We start from the raw sequence: 14887 nt of genomic DNA, 5'->3' as shown, positions 1-14887 counted from the left end.
CATGGTGGAGAAGCGCTGCCCGCTGCAGAGGGACGGCGTGTACCGCTGGTTCTCGGAGCTGCCGTCGCCGCAGCGCGTGGAGTTCCTGTGCGGCCTGCTGGACCTGTGCATCCCGCTCGAGCTGCGCTTCCTCGGCTCGTGCCTCGAGGACCTGGCCCGCAAGGACTACCACTCGCTGCGCGACTCGGAGATCAAGGCCAACAACCCGGCCGACCTGGGCAGCCTCACCAACCTGACGGACGAGGTGGTGCGCAGCAAGCTCCTGGTGTCGCTGGCGCTGCTGGGCTCGGAGCAGCGCGAGGCGGCGGGCGTGCTGTACCGCACGCTCACGCACATCGACTCCATCATCCACAACTACGGGCTGCAGCTCAACGAAGGCCGCACGGGCGATGAGTTCCTGCTGCTCTTCACCATGGCCTCCAACCACCCGGCCTTCAGCTTCCACCAGAAGCAGGTGCTGCGCCAGGAGCTCACGCAGATCCAGAGCAGCCTGAGCGGCGGCGGCGGCGGCGGCGGCGGGGGCCACGGCGGCAAGAGCGCGCTGCCCACCTGCCCGGCCTGCCACAAGGTGCGCGCCCTCAGCCTCTCCCCACCCCACTACCCCCCTCCCCCAGGGCCCCTCGTGGGCGGTCGCACCCGCCTGGCGCGCAGAGGTCGCCGGGGAGCCCCCTGGGCTGCGGGCCGGCGTGTGCGGTCAGAGTTCGCGGCCCCTTTGCGCCTTTCTCTCACGTCTGCGGCTGGACACGCGAGAACGCTTTTGTCCCCTTCGCCGTCCCCTTGGGCGACAGGAGTTATACCTTGTGTCGCCTTGGTTTCTCCAAAATCTGGTGTTTATTAGCAGGAAAGGAAGCCGCGGTCGAGGGGGAGATGGGCGCGCTGCGGGGAGTCCCCGCGGCCTAGGTGTCCTTTCCCCGGTGGGGTGGTGGCTGTCCCGCGGGGCCTTGGACGCCTGCGAGACGGCTGTTTCCTGGAGGTCCTCCTGCCTTTGTCGGGGCAGATCTGCCCGAGTCCCCAGGTTGTTGGTCTCCTAAGGAATGTGAGGTTAACGTCTCCGTCTCCAAGCTAAGCAGGAAGGGCATCGTGGTCATTCCCTCAGAAACGTGAACTTTCCTCTACGTGTTTCAAAACTACGTAAACACCAAGCATTCGGGGCTCCAGCTTCTTTTTCCCAGCCCCCTGGGACCCAGTGCCAAAGCGGTGCAGAGAGAGGAAGGGTTTCTCTGTGACCCAGGGTGGCGTGTGTGGATATCACCCTGGGACTCTCCCTGGAGAGGTTGCTGTTGGCTCGAGTGCTGCCCGGTGCCTTCTGTACGGGGTCTGAGCTGTTTTCACCTAACACTCCTGTGCTCTCTGTTCTGCTGGTGGTGGTGTTCAGCGGTCTCTCAACCCCGGATTGTGGCTTATTTTTCTTCCGTGTTTTTCTCTAAGATGTGGTTGTGGTGCCTCTGTTGGCTTTAATCTAAGTCTTATCTTTTTGGTGGCGTTGATCTGAGACTGAGGTTTTTTTCCTAAATGTGTGTTCAAGTGACTCTGAATCCCATGATGTGCACTGGGCAGGAAAACGGTGTTTCAGCTACAACAAAGGGAAAGCGCTGTGGTCGTCCGTAGGGGGCTCGGTAGGCTCTTGGGGTGCCAGTGGCATGTCACCTGTTTGTGGGATTTCAGTCCCTTGTGGTCAGTTCCACATGCTGTTGCCTTCTCTTTGGGTGCGGTGCACCAGCGTCTGGGGCTGTTTGTCCAGGCATAATCAGCTCTTGAAGGGGATTCTTTTGTGTGTGCAGACTCATCACTTGTCAGAAGCGGAAGATGGCGATGATGATTTTGGTGGGGCAGGCGCTAGCCCTGGAATGAAAATACGCTCTCGAAGAGAGCCTTTCTGTCTGGTGAGAAACTCCTCTGATGACATGAAGGGCTAGTCCGCCCCCACCCCTGCCCACATACGGCCAGCTGGCCAGCTGTGTGACCTTGGCCAGAACCCTCCGTCCTCCTGGTGTTTCCCTGCTGGAGTAGATGTAGCTTACCTGCCTCCTGGGCTTGTCGGGGGGCTACGTGAGGTCACACTTGACGTGCCCACAGCATGTGCAGGGAGTGCAGACTTAAGCCAGGCGCGCTGTTATGGAGTGAAATACTCCTGTCTTGTGTTTTGTTTTGTTTTATTTTTAATGTTTATTTATTTTGAGAGAGAGAGAATCCAAGCAGGCTCTGCACTGTCAGCGCAGGGCTCAGTGCACGGCTTGAACTCATGAACCATGAGATCGTGGCCTGAGCCAAAATCAAGAGTCAGACCCTTAACCCACTGAGCCACCCAGGCGCCCCAAGTTTGAGTTTGAGTTCATGTTTCCTAAATTAATTTTTAAGTAGTTGCTTGGAGCTTTGATCCATGGGAAATTGATCAATAATGAGGTTATGGTGAGTAACCTTAGGGCTGTTGCTTTCGCATTTCTGAACAACCACGGTGCCTCGTTTTCCCCACCTCGCCTATGTCACTGCTAAACTAATTTCAAGCACATTCATCTAACTTTCTGTTAAAGTTAAGGCCCGATGCACCCTTTGCTGCTTGGAGTCGGCCTCTGTGGTGAAATGGAACATTTGAGCGTTTTGCCTTCTTGGGGTCTCTGAATCTTAACATTTTCTGTCGTCCCGGGAAAGCAGCCCTGGTAAGGCTCCACCTGCCTTTCTTTTGTCAGTGGTTGTATTTTGCTCTGAACCCTTTCGAAAGAAAGACGTGGGTTTGGTTTTTTCTTTACCTTCTGTAAAGTAGCAGTTCTTATAAGTATGTCTTCTGATACAGTCACCGTGAGGACAAGCAGAAGGCGCTTAAGAGTGTGAGTGAGGTAAAATTGACGTTTTCACATTCGGGAAGGAAGGGCAAAGCTGGCGGCAGACTGCGGTAGCTTTGCGTGCCCAGTGGCCGGCAGGTGCCGTGGGTGTGCTGGTCTGCAGTTCCTCCTGAGCTGGTGCTGGGGGTCGGCGGGACTCCTACTCTCTTCCTCTTTAAGTGTAAAGCCATGGTTGTGGGAAAAGTTTAATTTTACCCTTCGCAGTCTTTCCTTTACATAAGATGATGATGTGTTATGGTATATGCTTATTTTTTCAAGTAACAGCTTTTTGAGATTTAATTTAAAAATCATACAATGTCACTGCTTCGAAGCGTACGCTTAAAAATAGTTTCTAATACACTTACGCAGTCGTGCACCCATCGCTGCTCTATGCTTCCAGAACGGTTTCATCACCTCCCGAAGGAGCCCCGCACCTTTGTCGGCAGTCCCTGCACACCCCCCCACCCCCCCCACGCCCTACCTGCTCCTCTGCTTGGGCGGCCTGTGCTTGTCCCGGCCGTGTTGTACGAACACAGTCCTCCAATGTGTGGCCTTCTGTGGTGGGCCTCCTTCACTTAGCACCACTTCTCAGAGTTTATTCCTGCTGAAGCATGTGTCCGTGCCTCACTGCTTTTTCAGGGTTGAATACTATCCGTTGTGTGGATAGACCCATTTTGTTTATCTGCTCATCGGTTGATGGGCACTTGGATGGTTGCACGTGCTCATTCTTAGATTTTGTTTCCTCGTGGCTAATAGGCTCTTGTTTTAATCCCTTATACCTAATGCTTCACAAGTCGTCTCTGAAGCACTGTCCACGTGTGGCTGTCCCGAGGGACCTCACTGTCTCCATCCAAGCCCGCCCGGTGGGTGCTTAGGCACCTTGCATGGCACCCCTCTTGGGAGCTGCTGTTGAAGGTCGCTGAGAACACGCTGCCCCGAGCCCCGGGCCCGGTGCTGTCGGGCCAGTGTGGTGGTCCAGAGCCAGCGGAAGCCTCCCCTCTAGCCGGACCGGGCGGGGGAGAGCTGCCTCCCCGCCCTGGTGTTTCGGAATCCTCCTGGCGAAGATCACAGCCGGACGACTTGCGTGACGTTGAGATTTCCAGGGGGTGCCGAGCCTTGTTGGCGTGCTCGGTGCGGGAGTGCGGTGGTGGTCTTCCTTCGGGCGTGTGTCCTGGGGTTTGCACCCAAGAGCGCTAGGGAAGGCACGGTGGACACCGGCTGCACGCAAATACTGCTCATAACGTCTCGCCTCAGGCAGGCACCAGCTGGCTGTGTTTCATCGCTTCCCTAAGCTGCTGAAAATCGTTGTAGTTCGGAGGTGGAGCATTGGTAGTTGGTGCCCTGGTTACCTTGTGAGGTGTGAGTGGCCGCCTCCGGTCTCTCTAACCTGACGCTCTGCCCGCTGTAGAGGATCTGGCATTCCACGGGAAGGGAGTGAGTCTGTCCAGAGCAGCTGCTCTTATCCCTGATGTTAAGGAGGAGCCGTGACCTGAAGGCACAGTGGTGGCTCCAGTTCTGCACTTGGCTCCGGGCGCTGATGGGGGTCTGAGCCCCGCATATGAGCTCAGTCTGGCCGCCTGCACCGCTTCATCTGTTACTTCGTGTTTGGCCAGCTCTCAGAGGCCCGAGGACTGCCTTCTTTTTCCAGTGAAGTGCACGCGACGGTCATTGAGACATCCCGGGAGGCAGTTTTACTTTGTGGCGGTGGTGTAGTTACTCATTGAAAACGCGCATCTGACCACATCTGCTTGGAGCTGCCGTGGTCCCGCCGTTGTGTGGTAGGGTGACCCGAACCGCGGGGCCTTTGGTTACTGTCCTTCGACCGCCGCCCCCCCCCCCCCCCGCCCCACGTTGGGGCTGTTGACTGTCAACTGTCATGTGCACAAGTTCATGTTCCCTGCGTCCAGCTCCACAAACCTTAGTGCTGCCGCTGTAGTTGGTGTGGAGTTTGATTTGCGTTTGTAATGAGTAATGTGGAGGTACTTCCATGCGCTACAGCACGGTTACAGGCACTCGCCAACATTTGCCTTATTTCTACGGTTTTGGAAGCTCACTAGTTACTTGGGCCTCATTTTACCCATTTCTGATTTTCTCTTCAGTCCTGCGTATTTCATCCCCCCTCCTTTTGGACTGAGGACGTTTTGGATTCATCTATTTTTTTCCTACCAACCAGGTTGTATGAGTCTTACATTTTTAAAGGCAAGCTAGTAGAAGGTACGTTTTTGTTTGTTTGTTAAATTGGTGGCTGCCGACCTCCCAGAGACCGTGACTCAAAATTTCTATGATGTCTCGGGAAAATAGTTTATTTGAGTATTGTTTTTCTGCTTTGGATGGATTACATTTCAGAAAAAAGATCCTTGGGATGTTTCTCTTTTTTTGAGAAACCACCTTTCAGGACACCAGTTCTCTCATTAGTTTACGAGCCGCCTGACAAGTTTACAGGTCGAGGGTTTCTGATTCCCGATGCCAGCCTGCTGCAGGCAGTGCAGACAGCGAGGGCGACTCCCCCCCAGTCCCCACGAGGTCTTGTGTGTGGAGAGACCCGTTGTGTCTCAGAGCTACTTCCTGTCACAGTGAAAAAGCGTAATCAAGAGCTTAATAAAATAGGTTAGTTCTTTTTTTTATTACGGCTGGAGTTGATTCAGTCACTCTCTTGAATGGATGGTATAAAATGGGCTAATTCTTGAGCAGTTTGTTTTGTTCTGAGTTACAAGGCCTGAGGTGGTCTAGAGTGAAGACAAAGGCGGACCGAATATCTTTCCTATGATTGATGCTCTGGCAGCCACTCCCATCTGTGATCAGGCCGTACGGGGTGGGCCTCGGCCTGCCAGTGCGACCCCCAGGAGAAGCGCAGGCCTGTGGCCCTGACTCTAAACTGGGGGTGGGGGTGGGCACTCGGATGTCAGAGACCCTTTGGACTAAGCATCTCGCCTGTAAGCGTGTTTGGGATTTCAGGTGGGTGTTTCTCGGGTGCATAGAAAAATCACGAGCCCCCAAAATGTCTTGTGTGCGTCCTTACCGTTCGTTACTTTTCCTTGAGGTCCTGAGGCAGAGCGCCTCTCTCCGTCACAGGCCCTCTCACGGGCTCGTCCCTCAGTCTCTGTTGTGGTCACATCTTTCTGTTTCCTCCGGGAGGGTGTTAGCTCAGGTGTCTGAACTTTGTCCTTTCCTGCCCTTCCCACTTCCCCCCAAGTCCCCCGCCTCGGTCTTTGACCTCCTCTGTTTCTCCACCCGGCACATCAGTGTTGTCATGGGCCTCTTACCTGTCTTGGAAACAGCAGAACCCCTTCCTTCCACGTTGTCCACTGTCTGTCCCTTCGTTAGCAAGTCCTCCCCCAGCCAACCTCGTTCCTACTTGCCGGGAGTGTCCGTTTTTAACAACTTGCTGTGTATCCTTCTGACGTTTTAACACGCTTGTAAGCACATGCACATTTTTCTAAAACCTTCTATGCACACATCTACAGACAGGATCTTCCCACAGGTGCTGCACCTTGCCCGGCCCCCCAGACGATACAGACTGGAGGCAGCTCACCTTCCGCTGCCGCCTCGGCCTCCTGGAACCTGGCTTTTGCCTCCATCCTTTTTGGCGAAATCTATGTTTATTAAAGGGAACTCCATAAACTGTTAAAAAAATTTAAATAGAACACAAAACCAGAGGTGCAAACTGAAAAGACAAAAGTGAAACATCTCCCTCCTCCTCCACACATGGGAGAAGGACACACAGGACAGTTCGAGGTGTGGGCCGCGTTCTCTCCTTTACCTGCGTATTGATACTTGTTATTTCGCACGTAAAAAAAACGAGATTTCTTACCTTTTTCCTAGTATCCAGTTCTGTCTCTCTCTTTGTTCCTTGTAGAAACTTCCAGAGGAACTTGCCGTGTATTTACAAGTAGGTAACTGGTGCCTTGCTCCGCACACAGGTCTGTGCCTTGCTTTCTTCCCCCTGGCAGCTGTTCTGGACATGCAGTCCACATCAGGCCACGGAGCGTCTTCGTTCTGGTTTCGTGGGTCCCCAGGGAGGGCATTTGGTTCCCATGCCACTATTGTAAACAATCCAGTCATTTACATATTACACATGACACGTGTGCGGCCTTTCGTGCTTGGATGCGTGTGTACCCGGGGACTAGAAACCTGGAAATGGGACTGCTGGTAGGCCACGGGGTGTGTGCCTCTGTGTGAGTGCAGGCAACTGCCCCAGTTCGTCTTCTGGAACCCGGGGTGGCATGTGTGAGCGTCTGTTTGCACACCTCCCAGCGGCAGAGGGGGCGGGGGTCGTGGCTGGGGGGCAGCATCTCTGAGGGTGGGGTGGGTTTGTTCTCATGGGTGAGCCCCCTCGTGGGTGAGGTTGAACATTAAAAAACATCTTTTTTTTAACGTTTATTTTTGAGAGAGACAGAGCTGGGCAGAGCGTGAGCAGGGGAGGGGCAGAGAGAGAGGGAGACAGACTCTGAAGCAGGCTTCGGGCTCTGCAGGGACAGCTCAGAGCCTGTCTCTCCCCCACCCCTGCCCCCACTCCTCCTCCGCTCACTCTTTGTCTCTCTTAAAATAAATAAACTTTTAAAAAAATGAGCATTTTATTTTTGGCAAGCTTTCCATATCCTTTGCCCTTTTCTGCCGAGTTGTTGATCTTTATTGTTAGGAGCTCTTTAAGTTTCAAGGAAGTTGTCCTTTTGTCTTTAGTAGAAGTGGCAAGTATTTGTTTTCCTGGGGTTTTTTTCTTGCCTGTTGACTTTGCCACGCAGTTTCTTTTTAGCGCTCTTTTTATCAATCTTGTGTGGCGACTGGGCTTTGTGTCATCAGTAGAAATGCTTTATACTGTCTGCATTGTACACATCATCACGCCCGCGATGGATTACGGCCGTGCGCCTGTGATGCCGTGTACCTTCCCTGTGGTGCCTTCTGGTACAGAACTCGCGCGGTTTCCCCTCTTACATTTAACAGAGCCATCTGGAATTTATTTGAGGTAAGGTACGGAGCTGGTTTTATATTTTCCAGATGAAAACCCAGTTGCCCCAGTGCCATTTGTTGAATGATGCCATCGTGCTGCCCTCCCCATATATATGTGGGGTGACTTCTAAACTCTGTGTATTCAGTTTCATTGATGTCTTTGTCTGGATGGCCTCTTATTTGAAGGATTCGCTGCATGCTTTTCGGTCCTTATCTTTCTTATCTTCCAGGGGAGGGTGCTTCCTTTTTTTTTTTTTTTTTTTTTTAAGGCAAATATGGTTGTGGAGGTGCTTCCCTTGGATGCTGGCTTAAAGGCTCCTGGGCTGGCTGAGCATCCTGCTGAGAATCTCCGCCTCCATTCATTCTCGCAGTGCACTCCCTTCTTCCCGCTTCTCTCAGTGTTTTCAGTCTCTCGGCTTTCCTGCCCTTTTGATGATGGTATTCTCACTGATGAATTCAGAATCTGCATGCCCAGCTAGATCTGAGCTCCAGCTGGAGGTCCCAGGTAGCTCAGTATGCCCAAAGGTAAGCTCCCTCTAACTGTCCTTGACTGCCTCACCCCGGCCCCGATACCCCCAGCCGGAAGTCCATGCCTCTCCTGTCGTTGGCCTTCTCTGGTCTCTCTCCAGTCAGTGACCAAGTCCTCAGCATCCTCGTGGGTTTCTGCTCTGTTGACACTGCAGTCCAAGTCAGTGTTTGCCCTGCCTGTCTGTCCCTCTCCCTCTCTTTCTTGCCGCCACACTTGACACGATGGTCCCATCTATGGCACGCTTCTGTGCAGGCGCACTTAGATTTGGGGCCATTTGCCAGGGAGCCCGGGCATAGATTAAAATAGTCTTCAGGGATCAAGCTCCGCTCCTTCCCCTGAGTCAAGATGGCATGCTGGCACGCAAGTGAGTGATTATCTCCCTTTAGAATTAAGCTGATGTCGGGGCGCCTGGGTGGCGCAGTCGGTTAAGCGTCCGACTTCAGCCAGGTCACGATCTCGCGGTCCGTGAGTTCGAGCCCCGCGTCGGGCTCTGGGCTGACGGCTCAGAGCCTGGAGCCTGTTTCCGATTCTGTGTCTCCCTCTCTCTCTGCCTCTCCCCCGTTCATGCTCTCTCTCTGTCCCAAAAATAAATAAACGTTGAAAAAAAAAATTAAAAAAAAAAAAAAGAATTAAGCTGATGTCACTGTTTAAAGTCTGCAAGAAATAACTCGTAGCTGTGTTTTTTAATTATCCTGAAACTTTGGTACCTTAACTTTTCCTAGAAATCACAGTGACATGTCTAACTTCTCACCTCGGCCGGGGTCTAATCTATGGCAACCCATCTCCGTGACCTGGGTCTAGTCTATTGTGACAGCCCATCTTCATGACCAGGGTCTACTCTGCTGTGACAACCCGTCCCACTGACTGGGTCTCATCTACTGTGACAACCTGTCCCCCTGACCCCACTCGTAGCCTCTAACAACAGGTGCCATGGTGAGATGCTGATAGGCTTGTTCTTCTCTGGCATGCAGGTCTTAGCATGGCGTGCGTCAGCGTTTGTGATCTGTCTACTGCCTGTCTATACTCCCCTCTGTCTACACTCGAGGTTCCTTATGTTTACTGCAATCCCTCTTTCCCCTGAACCTTCGTAGGTACTGACCTCTCAGACAGGACACCTGGTACCTGGGACTCCCCAGCCCCCAGTTCTTGGCTTACACTTACAAGCCTTCTATGGCTTCCTTCTGTCCTATATCTTTGACTATATTAAAGTGTGTTTCTTTAAATTTCCATCACCAGACTTTGACTTATTGGAGGGCAGAGACCGTCTCTTTCAGTCCAGAACCTTGTGGTCCTTGCCACCCCACAGGGGCTGTGTCCTGAGCATCTGTGAAATCTGAGTGGGGGGAGAGGTGTTGGACGTTGATGAAAGCTCACCCTAGGGGCCGCCGGGTGGCTCAGTCGGTTAAGCGTCTGACTTCAGCTCAGGTCATGATCTTGTGGTTCGTGGGTTCGAGCCACACATCAGGTTCTGCACCGACAGCGCAAAGCCTGCTTTGGATTCTCTGTCTCCCTCTCTGTGTGCTCTCCCCTTTCAAAAATAAACATTAAACCAAAAAAGATGGGGTGCCTGGCGCAGTCAGTCAAGCGTCTGACTTCAGCTCAGGTCATGATCTCGCGGTTCGTGGGTTTGAGCCCCGCTTCAGGCTCTGTGCTGACAGCTCATAGCCTGGATGGAGCGTGCTTTGAATTCCCTTCCCCCACCCTCTCTCCCCCCCTCTGCTCCTCTCCCACTTGTGCTTCTTGATCTCTCTCTCTCAAAAATAAATAAACATTAAAAAAAAAAAAAAAGCCACCCTAGTGAAAACGTTTTTTCCTCAGTGCTTTTCTGTGGTCCTGTCAGTGACACCTGTTACCAAATCGTACTCTTCCTTGGTTGCTTTTGTTCATTGGTTGTTTCTCTCATACATCACGTAGCTGTAGGTTTCTAGTGGATTTTAACGTCAGCGTTCTACTTTATTCTTCAAAAGCTGGCACGCAAATGCTTCCAATGGGAGCACCTCTCTGCACATAGTAGTTTGGGTGATACTACCCCAGGACAGAGCCAGGTGTATGGACCAGTCTGCTGAGCGCTTGTTGGTGCTGTGTAGACCTGCCTCCTGTGAGTCTCGTGTCAGAGTGGTGGTGGGAGCTTTGCAAGGCTGCTGTTTACAAAAGTGTAAATCGCGGAGAGCCCCGCCGTTTTTGTTTGGTGTAGAATGGCGATAAACTAATAACCATTCGTCTTGCCAATTAAAGTTTCGTTTGCATTTTCTATACTTTAAACATTGACATCAGATTCATTAGGAGGGAGCGTTATAGAGTCGTTGTCTTAATTATTTGGGACTTTTATATAAAAGCTTCAGTAGAATTACTGGAAAGAAATGTATCCTCAGGTTTCATACTGATTCACAGTGAATCTAATTAAAGCATGTATATGTAGGAACTTCTGGAAATTTAGTCTAGATGAGAAAAAAATAACTTTGTAAAAGGAGGAGAATTAATTTACGGGGAAGGGGATCCCTTCTCCCATGTCTTTTGGGCATTTCAACAGGATGTGGAGTCTTGGGGGCTCTGCTGACAGCCCGGCTGTGCCGCGCTAACAGAGTCCCCGAGCCCCGTCGCAGGCACCGGGCTGGAGTCGCGCGCCCTGCCGTGCGGTGTGAGATCCGGGGTGTGGTCTGGGGTCTCTTGGCCCCGCAGCCCTCCCCCCCCCGCCCCCTCCCCGGCGGGCTCGTCCCTGCAGGGCACCTTTGCTCGCCGGAGGGCACCCGTGGTTGTTCGAGCTCACGAAGGCCTGAGGCCCGTGACCTGGTACGCGTTCGTGTTGGTGGCGAGGAGGCTGGTTTACCAGTCAAATGACCTTCTTGCTGAATTCTCAATACAGAGACGGCGGACGGAGCAGGTGGTGGGAGGGAATGCCACTTGCCGTGTGCAGGCACTGCTCCAAGCGCCCCGAACCTATTCACTTAGCCCTCGTGATTGCTCCGCCACTGTCCCCGTTTCAGTGGTGACAAAACAGATGCAAACAGGTTAAGTGTAAGTAATTTGCCAAAGAGGACATAAGGGGCTCTTTTTATTATGTGAAGCCAAAATTGTATCTTAAAACGGCTTTACTTTATTATTAACAGTCAGGGGGAAAAGCAGAAGATTGTGTGGTGTTGGCGGGGGGGAGGGGGTGCTGTCCCGGCCCCTGCGGGTGTCGGCCGCGGCTCTCCGGGGCCTTGGTGGCGCCACCAGTTCACCGCTGTGCACGCAGGGCCCTGCGTCCACCTGCTCACGGGAGAACTTCATCTGGAGAAAGGCGCAGAAGGCACCCTGTCAGGGTTTCGGTAAATGTGGGAAGCTCTGTAGCGCATACCTGTCGAGGTATAGAAGTTCCCGTCACCGCCTCTTGTGGTCACTTGTCCCCTTCGGCAGCCCCCAGCCTCCCCCTCCTCCTCCCCGCCTCCCACCTTTAAATCTGTTTCCCCCGGTCCTGGTTGGTGTCGCCTGTGCAAAACCTTCGTCAGAGCGGGACCGTAGAGTTCCGTTTGAGCCCCCGGCGAGCCTTGTGGCATTATCTGCGGTGGTGGGTCCAGGGAACACCCTGGGCAGGGTGCTGCACTGGAGTGGGTGCCGCCCGCTTGCCCAGATGTCGGGGTCGCGCTCTCGTATGGCAGCCAGTTACCTTCTCCGCCCTTCGTGCTGTGGTTGTCCTGTGTATTACCTCTGCACTAGCTGTAAGCCCCGCAGCGTGAGACCACTTTTTGCTTTAATACGATGTATTTTTAAAAATTAAGAAGAAAATGTTATTTTATGTTTGCCCACATACTTGCTCTTTCCGCTGCTTTTCATTACTCACTAAAGAGCCGGCTTGGGGGTGCCTGCGTGTTTGTCGGTGAAGCGTCCGACTGCGGCTCAGGTCATGATCTTCCCATCCCGACTTTGAGCCCTGCGTCGGACTCTGTGCTGACAGCTTAGAGTCTGGAGCCTGCTTCGGATTCTGTCTCCCTCTCTCTCTGCCCCTCCCCTGCGCGCGCGCGCGCTCTCGCTCGCTCTCTCTCTCTCGCTCGCTCTCGCTCTCTCTCTCTCTCGCTCTCTCTCTCAAAAGTAAATAACAATAAAAAAAAAAAAAAAAGCCTGCTTGTTATCGTGTCCCTTCAGTCTGGAAAATTCCTTCAGCATTTTCTGGAGTCTGGGTCTGCACGTTCGAAATTTCCTTAGTTTTCGTGCCTGCAAGAGTGTCTTGCTTCTGCCTGTGTTGCTGCAGGGACCCGTCACCAGATCGTAGGAGTCCCTGCTGACCGTCTCGCTCCCGCATTTAAGGAAGGGGAGGCCTGTGCAGTATGGGGGCAGCCCAGCGTTGCTCTCTTCAGTTTATCTTGTTCGGTGCTCTCTGAACTTCTTGGAGCTGTAAATTCGTGTCTTTTACTAAATTTGGGAAATCGTCAGTCATAATTTCTCCATAGTTTTTTGTGTCTCGGTATCTCAGTATCCCTTTTGGGACTCCAACTGTAGGTACATTAAGTCTCCTATTCCACAGGTGCTAGAAACTTTTGTCTTTTCTTTTCCAGTCTTTTTCTCTCTCTGTGTTTCCGGCTGGACACTTTCAGTTGATCTGTCTTGAAATTCTGCAAGTCTTCTGTTAATTCCAAACTGCTGTAAAGCTCATCCAATAGATTGTTTAAAGTTTATTTATTTGAGAGAGAGAGGGAAAGAGAGAATCCCAAGCAGACTCCATGCTGCCAACACAGAGCCCAATGTGGGGCTTGAACCCACGAACTGTGAGATTGTGACCTGAGCTGAAATCAAGGGTCAGAGCCACAAAGTGCCCCAAGCTCATCTAATGGATATTTAAATTCAGAAATAGCATTTTTTTACTTTAGAATTTCTACTTGGATTCTTTTTTATGATTTTAAGTCTTAATTTTTTTAGAGCAGTTTTAGGTTCACAGAAAACTTGAATATTGTAATCACCTGAAGTCAGCGGTTTACATCAAGGCTCCTTCTTGGTGCTGTACAGGTTGTGGTTTGGACAAGCGCATAAGGACGGGTGTCCACCATGACATCACACAGAGCGGTCTCACTGTCCTTGACAGCCCTCCGGGCTCTGCCTGCGCACCTCCCTGCCTCCAGCCCCTCGTCTTTCCCTGTGTCCATAGCTTTGCCTTTTTCAGAATGTCATCTGGCTGGAGTCACACCGTTTCAGATAACATTTCATTTTCCTTCATGCCTTTTCATGACTTGACAGCTCTTTTTATTGCTGAGTAATATTCCATTGTGTGGTGCACACAGTTTATGCATTCACCTCCTGTGGGACACCTTAGTTGCTGCCTGAATTTTCATATTTTAAGAGTTTCCATTTCTCTCCTGAGATATTCTTTGGTTCTTATGTCACATACATTTTCTTTTATGTTCTGAGCCTTGTGACAACAGCCACTTAATGCTTCTTGGCTCTGATTCCAGCGTGTGATTCCTCTTGGGCTTGGCCTCCTTTTTCTCTTTGTATTGGATCTTGTTCTTGTTTCTTTACGTATCTCGTGCTTACAGATTGCCCCTTGGGTTTTGCAAGTGAGACTCTGTACAAGCTCTGGGTTTTGCTTGGTCCTCCTGCAGACTATCGTGTTGTTGTTGTGTTTGTTTTAGCAGGCACTACATTTGGCCGGACCCAAACCCCAGAACTCTCTTCCTTTGCTGGCCAGCAGCCCCAACCTCTGGTTGTCTGGTCTTAGCTTGGCTCCTTGGGGCCTGCATGCCTAATTCAGGGCTCACGCAGAGGTGCGGGCAGAATTTATATGCAGGACTAGACGTGTCCCCTTCTCGGACACTCTTCTGTCACAGTCTTCTCCCTCACTCAGCGCTGTCATATTTTACCAGATCTCAGGCTCGTCAGGGCGGTAGGACTGAGGAGTGCTGTCTGAGCTGTGGCTGCTGCTTTTTCTGATGAGGACTGGGCCCAGGGGACATGAAGCACACCTGGTACCAATCCCTTTTTCTAAGTGTAGACTTTTCTTTAGTTTCTTTTGGTCGTGTTCAGTTTAGTGGGTTTTTTTGGTTTTTTTTTTGTTTTTTAATTTTTTTTTCAACGTTTTTTATTTATTTTTGGGACAGAGAGAGACAGAGCATGAACGGGGGAGGGGCAGAGAGAGAGGGAGACACAGAATCGGAAACAGGCTCCAGGCTCCGAGCCATCAGCCCAGAGCCTGACGCGGGGCTCGAACTCACGGACCGCGAGATCGTGACCTGGCCGAAGTCGGACGCTTAACCGACTGCGCCACCCAGGCGCCCAGTTTATTGGTTTTTATACTTTGTTCGGGGTTACGGTCCTCGGTAAGAAGGTTGGTCCAAATACTCTGTCCTCACTGAACGTAGAACCAAATGTTGTGGTAAATATGGGCCATGTAGTGCAAGGAGGATTGATTCTCTCTAAGGAGGTGTGGCTGGGAAGGAGGGTTTTACAGTAGTGGTGACATTTGGCCTTACAAAGAATGAGGTTCTGTGTGGAGGAGAAACCGATGAGATGATGAGATAAGAGGGTCGTTTGAGAATGTTAAGTGGGGTGATCATGAGGCATCCTGGCCCTGAGTGGGTGCTGAGGAACAAAGCCAGGTGCCCTGGGCATCTGGAGCTCGCTG

General features: G+C 52.0%; 2 protein-coding genes across 3 annotated transcripts in view; one reads left to right on the top strand and one right to left on the bottom strand.

The window, feature by feature from the left end:
- Positions 1-1161, bottom strand: part of JPH3 (junctophilin 3) — a 162759-nt gene extending 161598 nt beyond the window's left edge. Inside the window, exon 1 of the mRNA XM_040443289.1 lies at positions 798-1161. The gene's annotated coding sequence lies outside the window, so the exon portion shown is untranslated. The remainder of the gene's footprint in view (positions 1-797) is intronic.
- Positions 2-14887, top strand: part of ZCCHC14 (zinc finger CCHC-type containing 14) — a 58430-nt gene continuing 43544 nt past the window's right edge. For both annotated transcript variants that reach the window (XR_005780910.1, XM_040443281.1), the window contains exon 1: positions 2-568. Coding sequence is in view for 1 of the 2 variants with exons in the window: in XM_040443281.1 (XP_040299215.1) it covers positions 2-568 (567 nt within the window). In the remaining variant the exon portion in view is untranslated. The remainder of the gene's footprint in view (positions 569-14887) is intronic.

The sequence above is a fragment of the Herpailurus yagouaroundi genome, unplaced genomic scaffold, assembly GCF_014898765.1.
Source record: "Herpailurus yagouaroundi ecotype Mexico unplaced genomic scaffold, PumYag 190, whole genome shotgun sequence".
In the NCBI taxonomy this organism is placed as follows: domain Eukaryota; kingdom Metazoa; phylum Chordata; class Mammalia; order Carnivora; family Felidae; genus Herpailurus; species Herpailurus yagouaroundi.
This window is presented reverse-complemented; position numbering and strand designations above follow the sequence as displayed.